The sequence below is a fragment of the Orcinus orca genome, chromosome 20 (assembly GCF_937001465.1).
Source record: "Orcinus orca chromosome 20, mOrcOrc1.1, whole genome shotgun sequence".
NCBI lineage: Eukaryota > Metazoa > Chordata > Mammalia > Artiodactyla > Delphinidae > Orcinus > Orcinus orca.
The window spans coordinates 43,569,685-43,594,194 of record NC_064578.1 but is presented as its reverse complement, the minus strand read 5'-3'; the positions used below and the strand labels follow the sequence as shown (position 1 = coordinate 43,594,194).

Below are 24,510 nucleotides of genomic sequence, written 5' to 3'. Positions count from 1 at the left end.
ATAAACATCCTTGGAAAACGTCAAACACACCTGGATAACTAATTTTGTCATGAGAACCTCTCATGAGGGAGGGGAAGATCTTGGCACCGCCTCTACTGGAGCGATGAGTGCAACACCACGGCACCTTGGTAAGCAGCGCCGCTGTCAGTAACCACTGTTAGAGCAACTCTACCTCTCCCAGCTGCCCCCTACTCTATCCCCTGTCAGATCATGACTTTTTTGAGGGAGTGATTCTTGTGGCCTCCTCTACTTCTTGCCGGATCAGCACTGACTCAAGAAGTTGATCTTATCCACATGGAAACAACTTAGATGTCCATCAACAGATGAATGGATACATATATACAATGGACTACTACTCAGTCATAAAAAAGAATGAAATCATGCCATTTGCAGCAACGTGGATGGACCTAGAGAGTATCATACTGAGTGAAATAAGTCCGAAGAAGAAAGACAAGTACCATATGATACCACTTACATGTGGGCTCAAAAATATGACACAAAAAACTTATCTATGAAACAGAAACAGACTCACAGACATAAACGGAATTGTGGTTGCCAAGGGGCGGGAGAGGGGTGGGTTGGGAGTTTGGGATTAGCAGATGCAAACTATTATATATAGAATGGATAAACAACAAGGTCCTACTGTATAGCACAGGGAAGTATATTCAATATCCTGTGATAAACCATAATGGAAAAGAATATGAAAAAGAATGATGTATATATATGTATAATTGAATCACTTTGCTGTATGGCAGAAATTAACACAACATTGTAAATCAACTATACTTCAAAAAAATAAATTTAAAAATTTATGACTTTAGACCCAAACTCTGGTTTACAGGAAATACAGAAGATAAAGGAACACATTAAATGACATCATAATCAGGCAAATACAATATGTAGGACATTCTGTAAGACAACTTTAAACTTTGTTTGCAAATTTTCATGATAAAATGTCAGGGAAAGTGAAGAAATTATCAGTGATGGGAATGCATTCAACACAACAATCTGCAAATGTTAAAAATGAGGCAGATCTGCAAACTATAGAGAAAATGAACAAAGCCAAAGTTTGAAAAAATCAGCAAGATTGATAAAATCCCCAGTTAGACTGATCACGAAAAAAAGAGAGAACAGAAATTACTAATATCAAGATTGGAAGAGAGATTATCACTACAAATTCTGTCACCATTAAAAGGATGTAAAGAGAATATTATGACAACTTTGTGTCAAGGCCTTGACAATTTAGATGAAATGCCAATTCCTTGAAAAACACAACATATGAGAGTAACTCAGGATGCAATAGAAAATATATTTATTCAAGAAATTGAACTTATTATTCAAATCCTTCCCACAAAGAAAGCTCCAGGCCCAGATGGCTCCGCTGGTGAAATCTATCAAAGATTAAAGAAAGAAATAACATAAAATCTTTCAAATCTGAGGTCCAGCTATATGTGCTGAGATGGAAACAATCCCTCAAAATACATTAAGTAAAAAAATCAATGTGCAAAGGGACAAGTAGTATTTTCTCATTTATGTAACGAAAAGGAGCTACATAGGTGTGTTTCTATGCACAAACCATCCTCTGCAAGGATACCCTGTTGCTTTAGAGGCGTGAATTGAGGAGTTGGAGAAACTGTTTCACTCCTTTTCCTTTTGTATTATCTTAATTTTAAATTATGAACTGTGCATGTAATAAAAAAAACTTTAAAGACTTTTTAACCCAGGATTTTTCTGGCTTTATAGTCTGACTCTTGTCCCTTGATTCTGTGAATTAGGTACTGAGGAAAAGACTGCAAAAAGGGTGGTTAAAATTTTATTCCTGGGGTTTAGGGGACAAGGACATTAAATCCACACTTGGCCACTGGCTGTGTGACTTCAGACATCTTTACCTCTCTGAGGCTCCACTTTTACTATCTGTGAATGGGAGGTTGTGCATTAAAGGATTAATTTCGTCCAACTCCTGGGAGGTAACCTCTAATCCCTTAGAATATCCTGCTTGTTAGGAGTATCTTTGTTTACCTGGGGTCCTTGGGCTGTGCTGTATAAACTTGACCCCTGGAGGGGCTGGAGACTAAGGTCAGTCATGTGGGAGGTAGGCCATGCCCATGTGACTGACCCCCAATAAAAAGTCTGGACACCACGGCTCATGTGAATGTCCCTGGCTGTGGCACTCCGTGTGTGTTTTCATGTTTTGTTGCTGGGAGAATTGAGCACCATTCACTGGGCTCCTCTGGGAAAGGGCAATGAGAAGCTTGCTTTGGCGTCTCCAGGACCTATGTCTTGCCTTGGTGTCTCCAGGTCGTATGTCTCCTATGTCCCATAGCTTCTTCCCTTTGGTATTTTTAATCTGTATCACTTCACTGTAATAAATCGTAACCATGAGTAAACCAGTTTTTCTGAGTTGAGTCCCTCCAGCGAATCGGTGAGCCTGAGGCGGTTTTGGGGATCCCTAAACACAGGGGTGATTACGTCATATACCTCTTCAGGGGCATAGACACCAATGGGGTTGTACGTACACAAAACTTCATGATCACAGCCAGTATGTATTGAGCACATACTGTATACCAGGCTGTGTGTGTCCACGAGCTCACTGGATCCTCGTAACAACTCCGTGAGGCTGATACTATGATTCATTTCTTATGTTTATTTTATGGTAAAATGTACTGTACATTCAGGAGTGTAACATATAAACGTATGGCTTTAAAAAATACTTATAATGTGAACAACTGTGACTCCTCATCAGGTTAAGATAAAAAGGACATAGAAGCCCCCATGAGCCCCTACCCAGTTACAACTCCTCTAATCCCTTGAGGTAACCACCTTTCTGACTTCTGTGATAATAATTTCCTTGCTTGCGTTTCTTTGTAGTTTGACCACCCATGTATGTATCCCCCATACTATATTGCCATTTCATTATCCCTGCTTTTGAGTTTTTTGAATAGAATAAGACAGCATGTCCTGTCTGGCTGTTTGGTGTCTGGTGTCTTTCACACACCACGTGTGTGAGATTTATCCATGTGGTTGTGCGTATCAGTAGTTTATGCTCTTTTCACTGCTCTGTAGTATTCTGTTGTATGACTATACCACAATGTATTTATCCATTCTCCTGTTGATGGAAATTCCCATTTGGGACTATTACAAACAATGCTGCTGGGAACATTTCTTCCTGTACATGTTTCCTGATGCCCATGTTCAAGTTCTCTAAGATACATACTTAATATGGAACAGATAGGTAAAAGGTTATGTGCATTTTCAAATTTATTCAGTAGCACTACCCTCTCTCCCATTTTAAGATGAAGCAATTGCAACAAGAGAGGTTAATGGACTTTCCCAAGGCCACAAAGCCACACTGCCTTGCTCCCAGAGCCCACATTCTCACTTAACACCCACTGGCATGTGATGGGCACCTAATAATTGTGAGCTGTTATTCTGAGGGTCGTTGGGGGCTGTTTTGGGGGGTTTCCTTTCCTGTCCCCATTATTCTGAACTATGTCCCCGTAAGTTAATAATTAACTGCCCCTCAAGGAGCCTGTGATCCTAAAGATTTACCTTTCCCTGGTTACTGTCTGGTTAATCAGTCACTGCCCCTGGCCGGGCAAGGGGCACTAGGTGGACCAGCGGCCTCCAAAGCCCCCTGACCTGGTGTGGAAGTGGCGAAGGATTCCTGATGCTCTGGACCTGTCGTGTGCTCTGCTCCCAAGCGGGGCCCTCCGCTGGGGGCTGGAAGCCCCTGCGCTTTGATGGTGGGGCCTTCCACCTCAAGGGCACAGGAGAACTGACCCGGGCTTTGCTGGTGCTACGGCTGTGTGCCTGGCCCCCTCTGGTCACCCACGGCCTGGCGGTGAGCAGTGACCGTGGGGACTGGCCCAGGGGCTCCCCAGGGCCAGGCTCTGAGCCCTTGCTCCCTGTCACCCCAGCTCCAAGCCTGGTCTCAGCGACTCCTGGGGTCCCAGCTCTCGGGCGCGCTTCTCCGAGCATCCATCTACGGGCAGTTTGTGGCTGGTGAGACCACAGAGGAGGTGAGGGCCTGTGTCCAACAGCTGCAGAGCCTAGGCCTCCGGCCCCTGCTGGCGGTGCCCACTGAGGAGGAACCAGACTCAGCTGTCAAGACTGGGTGAGTAGGGGGCCAGGGACCAGGGTGGCCGGGAGGCTTGCAAGAAGGGGGTTAGTGGGCTCCAAACCCTGACGCCTGCTGGCTGGGCAGCGAGGCCTGGTATGAAGGGAACCTCAGCGCTATGCTTCGATGTGTGGACCTGTCACGAGGCCTCCTGGAGAGCCCCGGCCCGACTGGAAACATCCTCATGCAGCTGAAGATTACGGCGCTGATGAGCACTCGGCTCTGTGTAAGGGACCGGCGGGGTGGGAGGGGAGGGGGTGGGCGCCCCCCAGGTCCCCCTCGCTACCCCATCTACCACCCCATTCCAGAAGGAGCTAACCTCACGCGTCCGAAGGCCAGGGGGGTCCTTGGAGCTGAGCCCTGAAAGACTGGCTGAGGCCATGGACTCTGGGCGGGTAAGGAGCTCAGGCTGGGGGAGATTGAATGGTTGGTGGGGAATGTGGGGGAAGCAGAGCCCCCTGGACTTGGAGGGAGCAGGCACCCACCAGAGGCATGTTCGAAATGTTTAACTACCTCTACTTTCCAGGCTTAGAATGATCAGAATAAGTGTGGCTACGGACCTGGGGCATGGCTGGAATAAATGGAATATGGGTCACCTGGGGACTCTAGGGGAGGGGCCTGGGGGCTGGGAGCTCTCAGAGGAGACACTGAGACAGCAGCTCTTTACCAACTAGAAGAAAGTAATCAATATTTTATCAATCGACTCAGCTATGCTAGTGTGTGCTAACCAGCTGGAAGCTATGATTAGACCAATGGGTTTTGGTTCATTCATTCACTCATTTGTTCTTTCATTTATTCTTTTTTTTAAATTAATTGTAACTTTTGAAAAATATTTACTTTATTCATTTACTTATTTGGTTGCGCCGGGTTTTAGTCGTGTCAGGTGGGCTCCTTAGTTGTGGCACGTGTGCTCTTAATTGTAGCCGGCAGGCCCCTTAGTTGCGGCATGCATGTGGGATCTAGTTCCCTGAGCAGGGATTGAACCTGGGCCCCCTGCGTTGGGAGCACAGAGTCTTAACCACTGCGCCACCAGGGAAGTCTCTCTTTCATTTATTCTTTATTTCCATATCTTATTTCTACCTTCCCTGCCATCAGCAGCATGTATCTCTTTGTTACTGTGATTTTGTTTTGCCAAGTATATGCTCTTTGGGGGCATATTTTTCCAACATTTTATTATGAAAATTTTCAAACATACAGAAAAGTTGAAAGAATTTTACAGTGAACACCCATATACCTGCTGCCGTTAACATTGAACTATATTTGCTTTATTTATTTATTTATTTTTAAACATCTTTATTGGAGTATAATTGCTTTACAATGGTGTGTTAGTTTCTGCTTTATAACAAAGTGAATCAGGTATACATATATCCCCATATCTCTTCCCTCTTGCGTCTCCCTCCCTCCCACCCTCCCTATCCCACCCCTCTAGGTGGGCACAAAGCACCGAGCTGATCTCCCTGTGCTATGCGGCTGCTTCCCACTAGCTATCGGTTTTACACTTGGTAGTGTATGTATGTCCATGTCACTGGGCTTATACTTGCTTTAAATCGTATCTATCCTTCTATCCATTCCTCTATCCATCCATCAATCCACATTTTTTTGATGCATTTCAAAGTAAGTTGCAGACATCAGCACACTTCTCCCCCAAATGCTTCAGAACGCACATCACTAATTAGAGTTCTGTATTTATTTCTTTTCAGGTAAAATTTACATACAATGAAATGCACACATTGTAAATGTACCCTTTGATGATGAGCTTTGACAGATACACACCTGAGCAATTCAAATCCCTATCAAGGTATAGAACCTTTCCATCACTGCAGGAAGTTCCCTTGTGCCCTTCTCCATCAATGGGGCTGGGTGGGGGGTGGAGGGTATAGTTTTAAACGCACACAAGTAACATTATGTTATCTACGGCATTCTGTTTCTTACTTTTTTCACTGAGCACTCTGATTTTAAGATCCCTCCAAGCATCTCTGTGTACATCTGATCCATTTTTTAAAATATGTATTTATTTGTTTGGCTGCTCTGGGTCCTAGTTGTGGCACGCGGGATCCTCGTTGCCGCGTGCGAAATCTTTTAGTTGTAGCATGTGGACTCTTAGTTACAGCATGTGGGATCTAGTTCCCTGACCAAGGATCGAACCTGGGCCCCCTGCTCTGGGAGTGTGGAGCCCCAACCACTGGACCACCAGGGAAGTCCCTAATCCATTGTTTTTAATGGCTGCTTCCGGCCGCATGGTTTACCTCTCCTGGGATGGACACCCGGGTGGTTTCTGAGGCTCCATCACCCCAAATCATGCTGTCTGGGACCTGCTGAGGTTTCTCTTTTTAATTCGTAATTTTTAATATGTGTCACAGAACACATAGAAGCAGGACTTAGTGCTTCAAAGGATCAGCTCTGGAGTGTACCGAATTTCACCTCTTCACGAACTTAGTTTACTCATGTGAGGGCAGTGATAGTAATTTCTTCCCAGGGTGTTTTTAAAGACTAAAGCCCCTGCCAGGCTGGCATCTGCACGATGACAGAGGGGCCCTCATCCCTCTGTGTCACTAGCTTCCCTTGGCTTCCCCAACACCATCAGACCTGGTGTTCCCTTTCCACCTCTGCCAGGTCATTCTCAATCTTCGTTGGGTTTTACCCTGCCTGACTCTTAAATATGGAGGTTCCCCAGGGCGAGGTCCCGGCTCACTCCCCTCTCAGTCCTTACTCCCCTCCAAGGGGCCTTCGCACCCACCCCTACAGCCTGTTTCCCTGCTCTGCGCTCATGATGCCTGCCTTCTGTCTCCAGCCCCAGCCTTTCCTCTGAGTCCCTCTGGAACCTCCGCCTGGACATCCCCCAGACCCCTCACACCAACTGGGTCCCACACTGGCCTGTATCTTCCCAAACCTGCCCCTTCCTCCTGTCCCCATCTCAGAGCAGTCCTACCACCCCCATCCCGATCCCAGGCCCCACCCATCCTTGGTCTTCACAGCCACTGGCTCCACAGGCCGATTCATAACTGTCCTGTTCACGGCCATATCCCAGGCCATGGCACCTAGACAAGATGTGATAAACATGTTAAATAAATGAGTAAATGAATGGAGCAGGTGAGTCTGAAACAGAAAATTAATGGTGGAGAACTTACCACTCACAACGTGCACTGTCCTAAGTGGTTTATATGTGTTCAAGGGAAGCATTTACTCTCTGCCTGAAGATGCTGAGGTTTAAATCCCAGGTCAAGCTGTGTGATTTTATAAGTTTATTTATTTATTTATATTTTTGGCTGCGTTGGGTCTTCGTTGCTGCGTGCGGGCTTTCTCTAGTTGCGGCAAGAGGGGGCTACTCTTCGTTGAGGTGCGTGGGCTTCTTATTGCTGTGGCTTCTCTTGTTACGGAGCACAGGCTCTAGGCATGCAGTCTTCAGTAGTTGTGGCACACGGGCTCGGTAGTTGTGGCTCACAGGCTCTAGAGTGCAGAATCAGTAGTTGTGGCGCATGGGCTTAGTTGCTCCGTGGCATGTGGGATCTTCCCGGACCAGGGCTTGGACCTGTGTCCCCTGCATTGGCAGGCGGATTCTTAACCATTCTCCACCAGACACAGCTTGGAAGTCCCAAGCTGTGTGATTTTAGACGAATGACTTCAACTCTCTATGCCTTCTCCTCTGTTTCCCCCTCTGTAAAATGGGGATGACAATAGTCCCTACTTCAGAGGGTGGTGAAGGGTAAATGAGGACCTGAAATTGCATGTGGCGCCCTGCTGGTCCTCTGTGAGGGTGGCGGCTCCACCAGCTGCTCACACCCCAGAACTCTCCTGGGAGGATGCCCCATAGGGAGACAATTCTCTGACTGGGGAGAAGAACTCCGCAGGTGCCCCTCACCCTTCCCTTCTCCTGGAGAGTCTTCTCCCCCAGGATGGTATCCATACCCATCCTGTTGACCGTACTGGAACCCTAAATTCCACCTGTTCCTCTTCCTTTAACTTCCCAGTTTCTTTGATCCCAGCTGGACTCCCTGAGTCACCAGCAGCTCACATTCACCCTCGAATCCCCATAAGAGGACCCTGAACTAGGGATAGTTATTATTTCCACATTACAAATGTAACAATTCCCTAAACGTTTGTTGAACATCTACCACATTCCAGGTGCTGTGCCAGGGGTGGGGATGATGACCAAGATAAACAAAATCTCTGCCCTCGAGGTAATTACTTGCTAGTCTGGGAGGCGCAAGAGACTCTCAATTGTTAAAACCAAAGCCCAGTTGGGGCTTGCAGGGCCTCGTGCGGAGGGGAGGGAGTGGGGGAGGGGGTGGGGGGGTGGGAAGCGCACCGAACCAGGAAAGTCATTCTTTTTCAAGTTTAGGTTCTAGTACCCCTCGGGGTCTCAGTTTCCTAATCTGGAAATTGGGAATAATACTTACTTAATTGTTTTAGGGGATCAAACTTATTAATGCAGATAAAGTAGGTGCTTTTGAAATTGGGCTCCGAGGGCTTCCCTGGTGGCACAGTGGTTGAGAGTCCTCCTGCCGATGCAGGGGACACGGGTTCGCGCCCCCGTCCGGGAAGATCCCACATGCCGTGGAGCGGCTGGGCCCGTGAGCCATGGCCGCTGAGCCTGCATGTCTGGAGCCTGTGCTCCGCAACGGGAGAGGCCACAGCAGTGAGAGGCCCGGGTACCACAAAAAAAAAAAAAAAAAAAAAAGAAATTGGGCTCTGAGAGCTTCCCCGTATTAGTAAACCGCCTTCTCACTTGAGCTCTTTTGAAAGGTTTCTGTTTATTGTTCCCTTACAATCAAATGATCTTGGATTGAGATGGGGAGTGTGGCGCAGAGACAGACACAGAGAAACATTGCCCTCTCTTCACTCTATCCATAAGTGTGTGAAAAAATGTAATAAATGTTTAATTATACTAAAACAAAAAACAAAGCCGATATGTTACAAGTATAGATAGCCATTGTAGGGAAAAATAAGGCTGAGGAAGGGGAAGGGAAAGCCCCAGGAAGGGAGTTGCAAGTTCAAACCAGAGAAAACCTCATAGAGAAGGTGGCATTGAAATAAAGACCCTGCGGAGAGGTTGGAGTGAAGTAAGTGGACATCTGGGCGAAAAGTGTTCCAGGTGGAAGGAACAGCCAGAGCAAAGGCTCTGAGGTGGAAAGGTACCTGGCATGTTCAAAGACTAGCAGGGAGGCCCGTGAGGCTGGAGGGCAGTAAGCCAGGTGGAGGGTGGGAGGAGGTGAGAGCAGAGGGGTCAGACCAGGCGAGCCTTGTGAGCTGCAATGAGGCCTTCAAAGTTCGATGAGGAAACTGAGGTCCCAAGAGACGAATGCGAGGTAACACTTATGGCTCTTATTCTGAGCTAGCTACTGTTCCAAGCACTTTCTAGATGCTAATTCCAAGTCACGTCACTCTCCCACTGGAAAATGGAGCTTGGAATAACATCTGCCTGCTAGGATCATTGTAAAGATTAAATACATAAGCTGGCGTCTGAAGCCACCTATTATCATAACAGGTATTGAGCGCTCATCATATTCTGGCGCTGTCCTGTCCTGTGTATGTCCAGGCACAGCTCATATATTAACCCATTTTTATCCACACAGCGACTCCATGAGGTAGTTATTATCATCACCCCCATTTTACAGAGGAGAACATTGAGGCCCAGAGAGGTTATATGATTTGTTCAAGGCCACACAGTAAGTGGCGGAGCCAGGATTCAAACTCAGATTCTGAGCTCTCAACCATTGTATTATACCTCAATAAATAATATCAATGTGATCCAGCTACTTTTCAGATTTCGAACAATTTCTAAACTGTTTTTCCCTTCCTGCTGGTGGGGGAGAGAAGACTTAGGCTCTGGAAGGGTCCAGTAGCCCTGAACTGCTCTTGCCACCCCCCACCCCCCACAGGACCTCCAGGTCTCCTGCCTCAATGTCGAGCAAACCCGGCATCTCCAGGCCTCCTTGAGCCGTTTGCACCGGGTGGTACAGGTAACACCTGCGGCCGCGGTCTGGCTCCACTGCACCTGCTTGCTGGTCACTCCTGGGGACCCGACCACAGTCTCTCTCGCCCTCAGCACGCCCGGGCCCAGCATGTGAGGCTCCTGGTGGACGCTGAGTACACCTCCCTGAACCCTGCTCTCTCTCTGCTGGTGGCCGCTCTGGCCACTCGCTGGAACGGCCCCAGGGAAGGCGGGCCCTGGGTGTGGAACACTTACCAGGCCTATCTGAAGGTGTGTGGTGCACTTGGGGCGGGCGGGGGGGGGGTCCAGGGGAGGGGACCGCAGGCCGGGGTCCCAGCACCTTGACCCGAAGCTGCCCCTGTGCTCTGCCAGGACACCTACGAGCAGCTGAGGCGGGATGCTGAGGCCGCAGACAGGGCTGGCCTGGCCTTCGGGGTGAAGCTGGTACGAGGGGCATATCTGGACAAGGAGAGAGAGGTGGCCCGGCTCCAGGGTACCGAAGATCCCACTCAGCCTGACTACAAGGCTACCAGTCAGAGGTGGGACTGGGGCAGGCTGGCCTCTGAGACAAATAATATTAGCATCTAACCTTTCATCAGAGCTCACTCCCCAGGGTGCTGAGTGTCCTGTGTGGGTCCACACAACACTCCCTCTCCCCAGTCCAGGACACCGTCACTTCCCACCTGAAGAGCAGCCTCCTCCTTGGGCTTCCTGCTCCCTTCTCTAACCCCCTCCCCATTCGGTCCCCACGTGCAGCCAGAGGGAACCTGCCTCAAATCTTGTCCCTCCTCAGTTCAAAATCCCCCCATGGCGCCCAGTGCACCCTTGATAACCCCCAGATCCTTGCAGCGGCCTGCAATCCTGTCCCCTCGCTCACTTCACTCCAGCCACACTGGCCTCCTTGATGACCCCCAGGGCCTTTGCACTTCCTGTTCCCGCTGCCCAGAACCTTCTCCCTCCAGACAGTGGTGTGGCTCAATCCCTCCCCTCCTTAGATCTTTATTTGTTGGTACCTTCTCAGGGGACCTTCCTGCCCTCCCTATCAAAAACTAGAACTTTCCACACCCACTCACTTCTTCGATTTATTTTTCTTCCGGCACTTATCAGCAGTTGAGGTTTCACATTCGGTTGCTCATTATTCGTCTCACCCACGGGAGCGTGGGCCCAGGAGGGCAGGGCATTCTGATTTGTTCACTGCTGAACCCCCAGTGCTTAAAATTGCGCCTGCTGTGTGGTGGGTGCTTGGTACAGATCTGTTGAAAGAATGAATAAACAACCCAAGCGGTAGATACTATTATTATCATCCCCATTTCACAGAGGATGAAATCGAGGCACAGAGAAGTGGAATCACTTACCCACGGTTGCACAGCTAGTGAGTGGCAGGGCCAAGATTTTTGGCAGACTGGCTCTGGAACCCACATTTTTACTCACCTCAAATCATTGTGATTTCCTTGGGTCACCATCCCATGGCCCTGGGAAGAAAGAATTTATTCTTTCAGGGAATTCCCTGGCAGTCCAGTGGTTAGGATTCTGGGCTTTCACTGTTAGGGGTCCAGGTTCAATCCCTGGTTGGGGAACTAAGATCATGTAAGCCGAGAGGCCACAGCCAAAAAAAAAAAAACAACAGAATTTATTCTTTCAATACATACTTGCTGACCACTTTATTTTTCTTTTAAATTTATTTATTTATTTATATTTGGCTGTGTTGGGTCTTTGTTGCTGCGCTCAGGCTTTCTCTAGTTGCAGCAAGTGGGGGCTACTCTTCGTTGCTGTGCGTGGGCTTCTCATTGCGGTGGCTTCTCTTGTTGTGGAGCACGGGCTCTAGGCGCACGGGCTTCAGTAGTGATGGCACGCAGGCTCAGTAGTTGTGGCTCATGGGCTCTAGAACTCAGGCTCAGCAGTTGTGGTGCATGGGCTTAGTTGCTCCACGGCATGTGGGATCTTCCCGGACCAGGGCTCGAACCCCTGTCCCCCGCATCGGCAGGCAGATTCCTAACCACTGTGCCAACAGGGAAGTCCCTGACCACCTGATTTAGATCAGGAACTGTGTTGCACCCTGGTTGCAGTGGCAACCAAGGTGGCCACCAGGCCCTGTCTTCATGGAGTTTTCAAAGCCCAATTCCATTTCACAGTGGACCAAGGAGAGGTCTGTAGAATTGCAAGTACTCACCAAGCTTCCAGAGCAAGTTGCCAAGCCACGAAGGCTAAGCTTGCATCCAAGCCCATGAAGGTTCCTAGGCACATCTGTGTCCCATAGGCTTAATCATTTGGCACCATTTTTGGTTTTTTTTACTGAGCTATAATTCACATATCGTAAAATTTGCTATTTTAAAGTGCACAATTCAGTGGCCTTTAGTATGTTCATAAGATTGTGCAGCCATCACCACTAATTCCAGAACATTTTCATCACCTCAAAGAGAAACCCCAGGGCTTCCCTGGTGGCGCAGTGGTTGAGAGTCCGCCTGCCGATGCAGGGGACACGGGTTCGTGCCTCGGGTCCGCGAGGATCCCACATGCCGCAGAGCGGCTGGGCCCGTGAGCCATGGCCGCTGAGCCTGCGCGTCCGGAGCCTGTGCTCCACAACGGGAGAGGCCACAGCAGTGGGAGGCCCGCGTACCGCAAAAAAAAATAATAATAAAATAAAATAAGAAACCCCATATGCATTAGCAGTCACTCCCCATTCCCACCCCCGCTCAGCCCCTGGCAACCACTAATCTATTTCTGCCTCTATAGATTTGTCTGTTCTGGACCTTTCATATTGATGGAATCATATAATATATGACCTTGTGCACCTGGCTTCTTTCACTCAGCATAATGTTTTCAAGGTTCAGCCGTGTTGTAGCGTGTGTCAGTGCTTCGTTCCTTGTTACGGTCACGTAACATCCCATTGTATGCAGAGTCCACATTTGATTTATCCTTTCATCAGTTGATGGACATTTGGATTGTTTCCACTTTTGTTGTCAATTGTGGGTAGTGCTGCTATGAACAGTCACGTACACATTTTTGTGTAAACATACAGTTTTCATTCTCTTAAAAGTTGAGTTCTCTAGGACTGGAATTGCTGGGTCATGTGGTCACTCCATGTTTAACTTTTTGAGGAACTACCAGATGGTTTTCCAAAGTGGCTGCAGCATTTTAGACTCACACCAGCACGGTGGGAGGGTTCCAATTTCTCCACATCTTCTCCAGCACAGTACCGTTAATGTTTTAATAGAGATTTTGAATAAATAATACATTCACATGATTCAAAAATCAAAATGATATGAAAATGAACACACCGACACAGCTCACATCCGCTCCCATCACCATGTAATCACGGGGTCTCCCTGCCCCCGCAGGGGCACTCCACTCTCCTCTGGGTGTTCATTTAGCCGGTCCCCCACTTACAGACATTTGGGTTGTTACTAACCCTGCTCTGTAGACACTGCTGCAGTGAATGACCTTGGATAAATGTCATCTTGTGTGATGTGGCCCTTTGCTGTGAGAGTGCCATTGTGCCAGAGGCTTTATGTCCACCCTCATCTCACTCCATCCTCACAACAACACTGTTACGTGAACGTGGGTTGTTAAAGAGAGGAAAAAGCCTCAGAGAGGGGATGTCTTTCGCAGTGGAGGCAGGTGGGATGCAGGTACTTCCTGACTTCAGGGTCCTTGCCCTTAGGCACCTCACCTCCCAAGGACAGAAATCCCCAGTCCCTGGGGCCTAACTCTCACTTACCAGGTGTCATATACCAGACCTTTATCTCCCTTCAGTTACAGCCGCTGTCTGGAGCTGATGCTGACCCAGGTGTCCCATCGTGGCCCCATGTGCCCCCTCATGGTGGCTTCCCACAATGAGGACTCTGTTCACCAGGCAACCAAGCGGTATGAAGTAGGGGACTGGGAAATAGGTACCCAAAGGGTGGTGGACGTGGAACAAGGGGAGGGACAGTGTGGGCCAGTAGGTTCAAAGGGGATCTGGGGAGGATATTCAAAATATTTAACTCCTGCTACACCTGCAGGTCCCACAGGCCCCAGCTGAACAAGGCATTGCCCCTTATTTGCTGGGGCATGGGGAGGTCCCAGGGCTCCAGGGAAGAAGTGGGGCCTCACTGGGGATCCTTCAGGGGGCCCAGGGCAGTGGTTCTTTATCAGTGAGTTTGGAAGTACTTCAACATTTGAATAACTAGCACAGCCATATGAGTGCATCATGGCTGACTTTCAGCTCTGGATCCAGCCACTGTCTGGATTGATGATGTGGCCTTTTCTGTAGCATGTGGGAGCTGGGCATTCCTCTGGATGGGCCTGTCTGTTTTGGACAACTTCTGGGGATGTGTGACCATGTCTCCCTGGCACTGGGTATGTGAATGATCTGTCCCTCCCAGCCCCACTCCCACATCCCACCCAGTCAGCCCCAGGCCTCATTCCCTCCCAAACAGATCCCATCTTCCATTCCCAGACAATGCCTGGCCAGGCTCCCATCCAGAGCCTGCAGCCGGTCTGAGCGCCAGACCCTTCCAGATAGATCTGTCCCATAGCTGAAGGCCTTGCGGGCCTGCGTCTCTGTGTCTGCGGTCTGTTGTTTTTGTTGGTTCTTCATCGTGGTACCTTGTCACCTGTGTGCTTTGTTATCTTTTACTGTGTTGTTCACCAGGGCCTGAGACCAGAAGATTTATGTTTTCTTCTGCCAGATGCTAAGGGGTACAAAGTCAGTGTACCCTAACTTCACAGCCTGAGGGTTTTTTTTTTGAGATATCCCAGGGATGCAAATTGAGGCTGCAAATATTTTAGGGGACTAACCCATGGCCACAACCTATCAGAGATGGATTTCTCTATTTTTTTCCTTGCTCTGCTCATGGTCAAGGCCATTCCCCGGGAGTGAGGGAGGGTGGGAGGTTTGACTTCTTGTTATCTCTTACTTTGAGGGTCTAGATTTTTGGATTCCAACTTAATCTGGGGAAGTTCTCCTTTATAACTCTTACCGTGGTCAGGCTTTGGGCCTCCATTTCTGTACCCCCTGAGCTTTGAAGTCATTAAGTAGCAGCCCAATTTTGCCTTCAGGATAGAAATGCTTCTTGTGTAACCCTTCCTTCTCTGGATTCTCACTTTCTCTTAATTCTTGGATTAAGCATTTTCATAACTTTGAGAAGATTTTTTTTTTAATGTTTACTCCAGGATTTTTAGTTTTTTCAGTGGGAGATTTTGTCCAACCCACCTAGTCTGCCATGTTCTCAGAAATGGAAATCTCTGTTCCAGATGGGGCCTGGGGGAGCCTCTCCCCCAAACACCAGCCCACACCCTGCAACTACTCTCCCTCCAGGGCAGGCTGGCTATGCTGTGTACAAGTCCATCCCCTATGGCTCCCTGGAGGAAGTGATCCCCTACCTGATCCGGAGGGCCCAGGAGAACCAAAGCGTACTGCGGGGTGCCCGCAGGGAACAGGAACTGCTCAGTCAAGAACTTCGGCGGAGGCTGCTGGGGCGGGGCCTGAGGGTACCCCATTAGCACCCCCAGGGCTCATATGGTCAATAAAGGTCCTGAGCTGCTGCCCAGGCAGCTGCCCTGTACGGAAGCCGCCTCCTTGGGGAAGGGCTCATCTCGGCCTCAGCCGGTCCAAGCTCAGGGGGCTCTGGGGCTCAAGAGAGATCTTTAGATGACCCTAGAGCATAGCAAGGGCATTGATCAGAGACTAATGAGCTCCCCCACCAACCCTGAGGCAGACGATCCTGCGATGGGCCTGGGGTCAGCTCTACTCAGCCAGCTAGTGGCTCACGCGGGAATTTTCTTTACTCCAGTGGACGCCCAGGTGAGGAGCACAGATGAAGAGCAGACACGGAGGCACTGAAATCTAGAGGCTGGGCTAAGGCCACACGTCCACGGAGGGACAACGAGAAGAAGCAAGCCCCTCTCTCATTTAATAAGCATTTACTGAATCTCCTGAGCTAGGCTTCCAGGTGAACAGTGTTAGGGACACAACAGTGACCAAACACAACCCCAGGCCTGGCCTCACAGAGCTCTTAGTCCAGTAGGGGTAGACAGACCCATCTTCAGACAGCGACAGCCCAGGGTGGTCAGGGCTGTGATGAGGGGAGCCCAGGCAGAGTATCAGGGCAACGTTGGGAAAAGCCTGGAGGCTGTAGGAGGCCAGAGGAGACACCTGGTGATCAAGAGGGCGTCCCAGAGAATTCATAAGAATAACCAAGTAAATACTGAGAAGGGCATTCCAGGACAAGGGCATGTGCATAAACAGACTGCGGAGTCGGGGGACAAGGACGGAGGCTGGGGGGCCAGAAGATGCAGTCTTTGGTGCCACACTGCAGGGTATCGACTCTGTCCCAAGGGCACTGGGGAGTAAGGAGGCTTTGAAGCAGGGGAGGGACAGAGTCAGGTCGGGCTTTAGTGAGAGTCCCTGGGCTGCAGCACGGCGAGTGGACCTCGAGCTTTCCACCTGAGAGCCCAGGGGAAGCTGGGGTAGGGAATCCTGGCAGGTGGGTAGAGCAGGGCAGGGTGTGGGGAAGGGAGGAGGGGGCTGGTGGAAAGAGCAATCAGGAGGCTGAGCGGAAGGGCCGTGGGGCTGATAGGCTGGATTTGAGGGAGACATTCAGGGCCAGGCCCTGGGCTCTGGCTTAAAGAGGGGACAGTGGGTGCAACTCTGAGATGGGGATCTGGGAGGAGATGCAGTTTGGGGGAGATACTGAGGCCAGCGTGGGACCCAGTGGGTGTGAGGGCCCCAGGGGACGTCCAGAGAGAGGCAGAGTATCAGGACATTGTGGGGCAAAGAAGAGAGGCTGGGGCTGAGATGGAGGAAACCGCCCATGGGTGTGGGTGAAAAGCATGGAAAGACAGCCAAGGGCAGGGATCATAAAGGGCCCGCCAGCCCAAACACGAAGGCGGTAACATTAGCGGGCAGTCAGTAGCTCTGGGGTGGCCATTGCTGTCTCTCCTACCGGGGCACCTCAGGGCCGCAGGGGCAGCTCTCAGGGGAGGGAGGCTACTGCGCAAGCGGACAGGTGGCCAGAGACAGCTGGTGCGCACGAGCCTAGGATTCCCGCTCAGATCGCCATAGTGCACGGGGTCACGTGGCAGCCACACGGGGATCGCTCTCGGAGCCCAACGGTAGGTACAAAGCTGCAGCGACTGGGCCCTCAGCTGTCCACCAGGCCTTCCCCAGCCCACAGACCCCCGCCCTCAGACCTCCCCCTCCCTCACACTCCTCCCGTCCTTCCCACCCCTCCTGCGCCCTCAGACCCACCCCTTTAACAGACCCTGTCTTCATTAAGCGCTCCCTTCCCTCAGCGCACGGATGCAGTCCTCAGACCCCTTCCTTCCCTCCGTCCCTTCTCATAATCCATAGACCCCATCCTAGCACACAGACGCTTCCCTAAACCTCAGCCCATGCCCCCCAACCCTCAGACCCTCTCCCAGGTGACAGACCCCAGCCACTACCCTCAGACCCCTCCTCAAGCCTGCAGACCCTGCCCTCAGACTGTCCTCCCTTGGACGCCTCCCTCTCACAGCCCGTAGACCCCAGTCCCTCTCAGGTCCTAACCCTCAGACCCCTCTTCCTCCAGCCCCTAGGTAGTCTTCAGACCCTCTTCCCAAGCCCCCAGACTCCTTTCCCTGGCCCAAATCCTATCCCCGTAGCCCTTACACCCTCTCTCCCAGACGGAGTGCCCAGCCCTCAGATTTCCATAGATCCTCTTCACTCCCAGACTCCCTCGGACCCCTGACCTGTTCCGTAGCTGTCCCAGAGCCCACCCCTTTTCTCATTCTAATGCCTCTCTCCAAAGCAGACCCCTCCTGAATTGCCTTTTTTTCTCAGTCTGCCCCCCTGGACTCCCAGCCAGCTCTGTCTTTATTGCCCCCCAGAGGTCTAGTCCTTCACTTCCTCATGCCCTCATGAGACCCGCTAGCTGATCCCTGGCCAGGAGCTGAGTCCAGAGCCCACAGATGCCCTCACTGCGTTCTCGCTTCCCCGTGGAGCTGGGCTCTGTCCGGGATCCAGGAGGCCAGGTGGGCCGTCTGCATCACCTGGCTATGGCCAGGGGCCCAGGCTGGGGCCTCACCTGGCTCCTGCTGGAACTGCCTGGGGGGGACAAGATCAAGGGGCAGAATGGAGGGTGCAACTTCAGTTGGCCAGTCAACAATTGTGTAGCAGGCACCTCTCGTGTGCCAAGGCTCTGTTGTCTGAGATGGGGATTTATGGGTAAACGTGACCTCCTGGGTCATTGTGAATGAAATCTAATATAAGAATTTAAGAGAGTGATGAGAATGACATAGAAAGGAGAGGTAAAGGGGATGGCCTTTCGGATAGGGTGATACTTGGGTCCCACAGTACGAGTCAGTCATGCAGACAGCTGGGGGAAGAGCACTTCAGAAAGATGGAATAGCCAGTGAAAAGGCCCTGAAGTCAAAACACACTGGGTATGTGTAAGTAGCAGCAAGGAGCAAGGGGACTCAGGAAGAGAACTGAAGCTGAGGGGGCAGCAGGTACAGACAGGAAAGGGCCTTAAGAGGGGTGTGAATTTTGTTGGATTTTGTTCTGTGTGTGATTGGAAACCATAGGAGTTGCAGGCAGGAAATTAACACTATTAAATTTAGTTTCTGTTTTTCATTGATTTTTGTAAGTTGATTGTGTATCCAGCCACTTTCTGAACTTGCTTAATAGTTGTAATTGTGTGTTGATTTTTTTCTTTTTTTGTTATCTGCAGACGGTGACAGTTTGGTCTCAGCTATTCCATCTTTAAATTCCAATCTCTTTTTCCTGTCATAAGGTACTGGCCAGAACCCCCAAACCTTGCTGTCAATGGACATCTCTTTCCTTGTTCTTGATATTAAAAAGAAGAGCCTATGTTTCTGCACTAGGTACCATGCTTGCTCTTTGGGTTTTGGTTTGTAATTTTTATCAAGTAAGGAAGTTCCCATCTATTCTTAGTTTTCTGCGGTGGGTTTTTTTTCTCCCTAATCATAAGTAGGTATTGAATTTTATCAAGTGCTTTTTTCTACTGATGCAGTTATACGTGATTTTTGTCTTTTAGTTCATGAATGTGTTTTGTTACATTGATAGATTTTCTTTTGTTGAATCATCCTTGCTTTCTGGGAATAAATCGATTGGGTTACCCTTTTTACTTTATTTAGGGACTTTGCGTATATGATCATATAAATTGAATTGATATATAGCTTCATTTCTGATTCTGGAAACTCTCATCTGGTTTTGGAGTTAAGGTCGTACTAGCCTCATAAAAATGAGCCTTGCCCTCTTTTTCTATTTTTCTGTTTTGGAACAACTTGTATAAGGTTATACGTGAAATGAAGTGATTATCGTAATGATTATATTGTGAAATGATTTGTGTTTTAAGATGATCCCTCTGCAGGGCAAAACAAATGCAGAAAACCAGTTAGGATGCCATTGCAAAAGATGGTAGGCTACTGAGTAAAATAGGATGCAGTAAATGTGATATTCAGAGGTTCCTGAAGGACCACATTTGGAGGGATTTTGCGGCAGAGACCAAGCTAGGTTGGACCAAGTACATGATTAATTAGCTGTGTCTGCCAGTTACATAGGAATGCAAGGACAGAGACACCATGGGTATACGGGATAGAGTCTGGAGGAAGAGGCACTCAGGGATGATGGATGCAGAGAAACAGGGCTTGGGACATGATGGGTGTGGAGATGAAGGGTTGGGAGGGGGGCTCTGAGCAGGATGACTGTGAGTAGGGGATTGGCAAGGGCATGGAGGCTGAATCCAGAGGAGGTTACTACCTGGATTCAGCTCTTAAATGCAGTGTTCAAAAATAAACTTGAGAGATTTCCTGATAAAATCCAGAGAGTTTGCGTTTCTTGAATTTGGTGCTGACCATGGGACCCGTATTCATAGAGTGAAGTAGAGCTGGGTGGAGCCTGCCTGCCCTAGACAGTGCACAAGGCTCCTATAAGCCCAAGTGCCCATGAAGTCCACTTCCTCCTGGCCCCTGGGTACCTTGGTGTGATTTTGACACCTCTGGGATGGGGGATGGATATTGGCATAGCAGGTAGATGTCACCTTGTTCCAGTTCTGTGGACTTAATGGTGAGGACTGTGTTGAGATGGATTCTGAGGCAGAGTCCCCAGCAGCTGGAAGGTGGGCATTCCAGGACACAGAGACGGAACCTGGAGTCAAGGATCACCCAGTCTAGGAGGGACTGTGGGGGCAGGGAACTGGGAGAGGACCTCTGCCCCCGGAGTAAAGGGCAGGGGTAATCCTCAACCTTGCTGCCCCTCCGTTGTCCAGGTAGATGGTGAGAACTCTGCTGGGCAGACAGCGCTCTTCCTCGCGGCGCTGCTGGGCCACAGCTCTGCCGTGCAGCTCCTGCTGGCCTTTGGTGCCAGCCCCAACCAATGAGTGGACAGGTGGTGATGCCCCGCACTCCCAGCTCCCTGAGTCTGAGTCCCAGGGAGCCTGAGAGCCAGGGCTGTCTTCCCCAGAGGACTCTCTCCCTCAGACCCCCTTCCATCCCCTGATGACCCTCCCATCCCCAGTGACCAGCCCCCACCTTGTTCTCTCAGTTCGCCCCTTCTTATCCTCCAGTGACTATTCCCATTCTCCCACTGCCTCCCATGCTCACCGCTATCCTCTCACCCTCTCAGACTCCACTGTGTTCCCAAGTGAGCCCCCCATCTTGATAGCCACCTCCCATGATCGTAGTGACCCCTTTATCCCTCAGTCCTCCCACCCTGCCACCTCCTGTCCCTGTTCTGTCCCTTTCCTAATCCATTACTGTTCTCATCGTTCTGCTGCAGCCGCTGCCTGGACGGCAGCACACCTGTGCATGCGGGCGCCTTCTCGGGCCGCAGCCTGGTGATGCTGCACGTGCTGCAGGCGGGGGGTGACCTGTGTCTGCATGACCAGCAGGGTCGCACCCCTCGGGAGTGGGCAGAGGAAGGCGGTGCCAAGCAGAGCTGGGAGGTGAGCTGTGGCTGGTGTGGGGTGAGGGCGTCAGGGCGGGCGCCCCACCCTGCCTCACCTCACGGGCCACCTCCTGTCCGGGTGCTGGAGCCGTTACAGCTCTGCCGTGCCCACACATCAGCACTGGTGCATGGCAGTGAGTTGGCACCCACTGCACCCCTGGGCCGGTTGCAGGCCAGCTCTGGACAGAGCCTGTGTGGTGATGTGCGGCTGATGCAGGCCGACAGGTAACAGCCCACATCCCGAAGCCTGCCCACCCACCGCTCCCAGCTACCCTGGACTTACTCTCAGACGGCCCTTTACCCCAGGGCACGGAGGCCGGAGCAGATCGGGAGAACCCCCCAAATCCCAGCCGTAGGGTTCGGCCAGGTAAGCGGGAGATGTTGGAGGGAGTGGGGACCACTCCGTCCTCCTCCTGCCTCATGGTCCCGCTCCCCACCCCCAGCGGAGCAGCTTGTGGCCACTGGGGCTGGTAACAGGTGGACCCCGAGGAGCGGCTGCCAGCCCGGGGTGAGCCCGACCGCACCTATGAGAGCAGCTCCCACACCCTCATGGCCAAGTGAGAGAGAGACTCCTCCCACACGCCTGCCTGGCTGTGCAGCAGAGCTCGGGGAAGAGTCCAGCTCTCCTCTCCCCTTACAGGGAAAACCCCCTTGTCTCAGACCTACACTCTCTCCCCCTCCCCGTTTCTCCAGCCTCCTGTGGAGGGGCCACCCCGTGACCATGACCGTGACCGTGACCGTGTGGCAGCTGAAGGCACCTGGAGCCCAGCCTGACGTGCTGTTGCCTGACCTTCAGCACTGCAGGTACGTCACCCCAGTCTTCCCGCCAGGCCAGCCCAGTCCTGCAGAGCAGTCTCCTGCCTGCCCTCCCGACTCAAGTGTTTCGGAAACAGAAGCGCAGGGAGTGTGGCAGTGGCCGCGGTTACAGTCTTCACCTCTGGGCCAGCGCTTGGCATGAAGCCCTCCTACTGGTGTGACCCCTCCCCACGGGCAAGTGGGTACCCAGTTCTGTGCACTGTCTTGTAGGCCTCTGAGAGGAGGCGGGCGTAGAGAGGGATACCACAGACAGGGTGCTGGTTCTACCACTGCCAGGCTGTGTGACCCGGGGTCTCGGTTTCCCCTCCGTCTGGTGGCTGAGGCAGATCGTCAGCCCCTGGTGCGTGGTGATCTGTGCCCAAGGGCAGCCCCCTGCCCCGTGTGGGTTGGGGCCTCCTCACGAGTGGCCTGCTCTCCGCCTGCCCAGAGCCCTGCACCACCCCAGCCTGTTGCTGCTGACGGCACTGAGCCCCTCGGCCAACCCGTCGGGGCTGTGCCTTCTCTTCGAACCCGTGTGGCTGGGACCAAGAGAGGGGGCCCCTGCCCTGTGCCGGCCTGCTGCCTGGCCACCTGCCGCTGCAGGTGCTGGAGGCCCTGCTGTTCCTGCAGGCCCGCTGGCGTGCTCCTGGAGGCCTCAGCTCCCATGCTGTGCAGCTGATGCGGCCAGGCCTGGCCAAGGTGGGCAGCCTGGAGCACAGGCGCCCGCTGCACCAACTCTGGCTGCGGCCCAGGTGAGCGCCTGCCTCACTTGCCTGCCCCTGCGTCCCTGTCCGGCGGCCACTGGCTCACCAGGTTCCTTGGCCTCCACAGGCCACAGCAGGGCTACCCGTGGGGAGGCCCAGGCCCAGGCCCAGGGCTGCCCCCACCTCCTGAACTGTACCCGTGGTTGCCACTTGAGCTCATCTGTGGTAACACACCTGCCGCCACCTCAGACCTCTACAGCTTCTGCATCCTGGCCCAGGAGGTCTTCACTGGTCAGCAAGTGACCCCGCTCCCTGCCCCAGTGAGGCCCCCACCCGTTTGGGTCCCCCAATCATGCTTCCTCACAAGAGAGCTTCCCTGGGCTGGAAGAGAAGGGCCTGAACTGGAGGCCGGTGAAGGCTGAACTGGAGGCCGGTGAGAGCCCAGCTCTGGACCCCCTGGTGCCAGCCCCCTACCAGGCCCTGGTTCGGGCTGGGCTGGGTCTAGGGCCTGCTGACCACTGGGGCAGCCTGCAGAGTACACAATACCTGCTGAGGAAGGCCATGGCTCAGGTATAGGGCAGGTCGGCCAGGGTGGGTGGTAGCCCTGGAACCTCAGGCAGGGCCCGTGTCCCACACCCAGCCTCCTCTCCACAGGACTCAGCCTCTGACGTGAGCTCCCCAATGGATTGGACCACACTGTGCCCTTCACCCCAGGGGTCTCCACCAGGTTAGAGGGCAAGGAGGGGATGGTGGCAGGTGCTAAGCACAGGTCAGCTGTGACCCCGCCCCATTCCAACCAACTGGTCTGTTCCCCCAGAGCCAAGACTGCACTCAGGCCTGTGCCCCCTGTGATGTCCCCAGGCCCCTCCTCATCCCAGGTAGGAGCCAGGACAGGCATGTGGAGGACCAAGGGAGCTGTGGGGCACCTGGGCAACCATGCCAGCTCTCTGCCATCGCTCTCTGCAGGTCATGGGCCACAGCAAAGTCCAGAGGGGTGCAGCCTGGGACTCGGGCAGCAGCTTGACTCTAGGCAGCAGCTCGAGTCCCAGCCCCAGCCTCTGCCCAGGGCACAGCCCCACAGCCAGCGTCAGCCTGGACCGCTGCCTGGAGCCCAGATCAACAGTATGGATACCCTGAGCCCTGTGCCACCAACCATTTGCTCACCTGTGACCCCTCCCTCCAGTTGTCACCAACCCCAATTTCCCTGGCTGCCTCTCCTCTGACCAGGGACCCGCTGGGACCCCCCAACTGTCCACTCGATGACCTGTGACCCCCAACCAACCCTGCTTCCCCCAGGGCCCTGCCCTGTACTCCAGCCTTCAGGACTCAGCCTCCCTGCTGGGGACTCAGAGCTCTGAGGAGCAGTTTGAGAGGAAGTTCTCAGCCAAGATCCAAGCCCTGCAGGGGCCGTGGTGGCACACACACAGGGCTGCCCTGCTGACCCCCAGCCCTGTGAGCCCACCCCCTGCCTACTGACCCACAGGGAGGCTTCCCACACCCTGGAGACTGCTGGCAGGGAAGGCCACGAGGGCAGGTGAAGCAGAGGACCCTGAGCCCAGCCCCTGCCCCACCCCACCCTCCCAGGGCCATCCTGAGCTCCGTGGCCACCGGGTGGCAGCTCTAGTCTTTTACTCCTGCAGGCGCCCAGCCCTGAGCTGATCAGAGGAAGTCTCTTCTCCAGCCTGCAGAAGTGAGAAATGGGGCACTGGTGGGAGGCCACAGGCCCCTTCCTCATCCCTGAGATAACCCTCACCTGCCCGCCACCAACCCCGCCCCCCACCCCCAGGATGGATCTGCTGGAGATCATAGCAGAGCTACAAGGTGGATGCCAACTTGAAGACAGGCCCAGGCTCAATCCCACTCCTGACACAAACTGTTAGGGCACCCATGGCCCCTTCTCTGCAGATATTGCCCCTCAGAGTCTCCCAGGAGTGACTCGCCACTTAGCACCTGCTGAAATGATAAAATGAGAAAGCAACCCATCTGTTACTGCCTCTTTATTCACTGAGCCTGGTCCCAGCATGACACTAGCAGC

The 24,510-nt window shown here is 52.2% G+C and overlaps 1 protein-coding gene across 2 annotated transcripts; it reads left to right on the top strand.

Annotated features, from left to right (window-relative positions):
* Positions 1-3,580: 3,580 nt before the first annotated feature.
* PRODH2 (proline dehydrogenase 2) lies at positions 3,581-16,512 on the top strand. 2 transcript variants are annotated; one of them, XM_012538403.3, is made up of 10 exons: positions 3,581-3,841; positions 3,918-4,114; positions 4,205-4,343; positions 4,426-4,512; positions 9,997-10,077; positions 10,164-10,319; positions 10,422-10,588; positions 13,803-13,913; positions 14,302-14,387; positions 15,349-15,581. In XM_012538403.3, the coding sequence occupies exons 1-10, from the start codon at positions 3,668-3,670 to the stop codon at positions 15,531-15,533; spliced, it is 1,383 nt and encodes a 460-aa protein (XP_012393857.1). In that variant the 5' UTR covers positions 3,581-3,667; the 3' UTR covers positions 15,534-15,581. The 2 variants fall into 2 exon arrangements, with proteins under 2 accessions (XP_012393857.1, XP_033269573.1); XM_033413682.2 differs by lacking the exon at positions 14,302-14,387 and having other exon boundaries at positions 3,615-3,841; positions 15,349-16,512.
* The last annotated feature ends 7,998 nt before the right edge of the window (positions 16,513-24,510 follow it).

What these genes read in the sequence shown, in the direction of transcription:
- PRODH2 (XM_033413682.2), top strand. Translation starts at nt 3,668, where the DNA reads ATGCTCTGGACCTGTCGTGTGCTCTGCTCCCAAGCGGGGCCCTCCGCT. An exon ending in TGGTCACCCACGGCCTGGCG is followed by an intron (nt 3,842 to 3,917) that starts GTGAGCAGTGAC and finishes CTGTCACCCCAG; the next exon opens with CTCCAAGCCTGGTCTCAGCG. An exon ending in GTTTGCACCGGGTGGTACAG is followed by an intron (nt 10,078 to 10,163) that starts GTAACACCTGCG and finishes TCTCGCCCTCAG; the next exon opens with CACGCCCGGGCCCAGCATGT.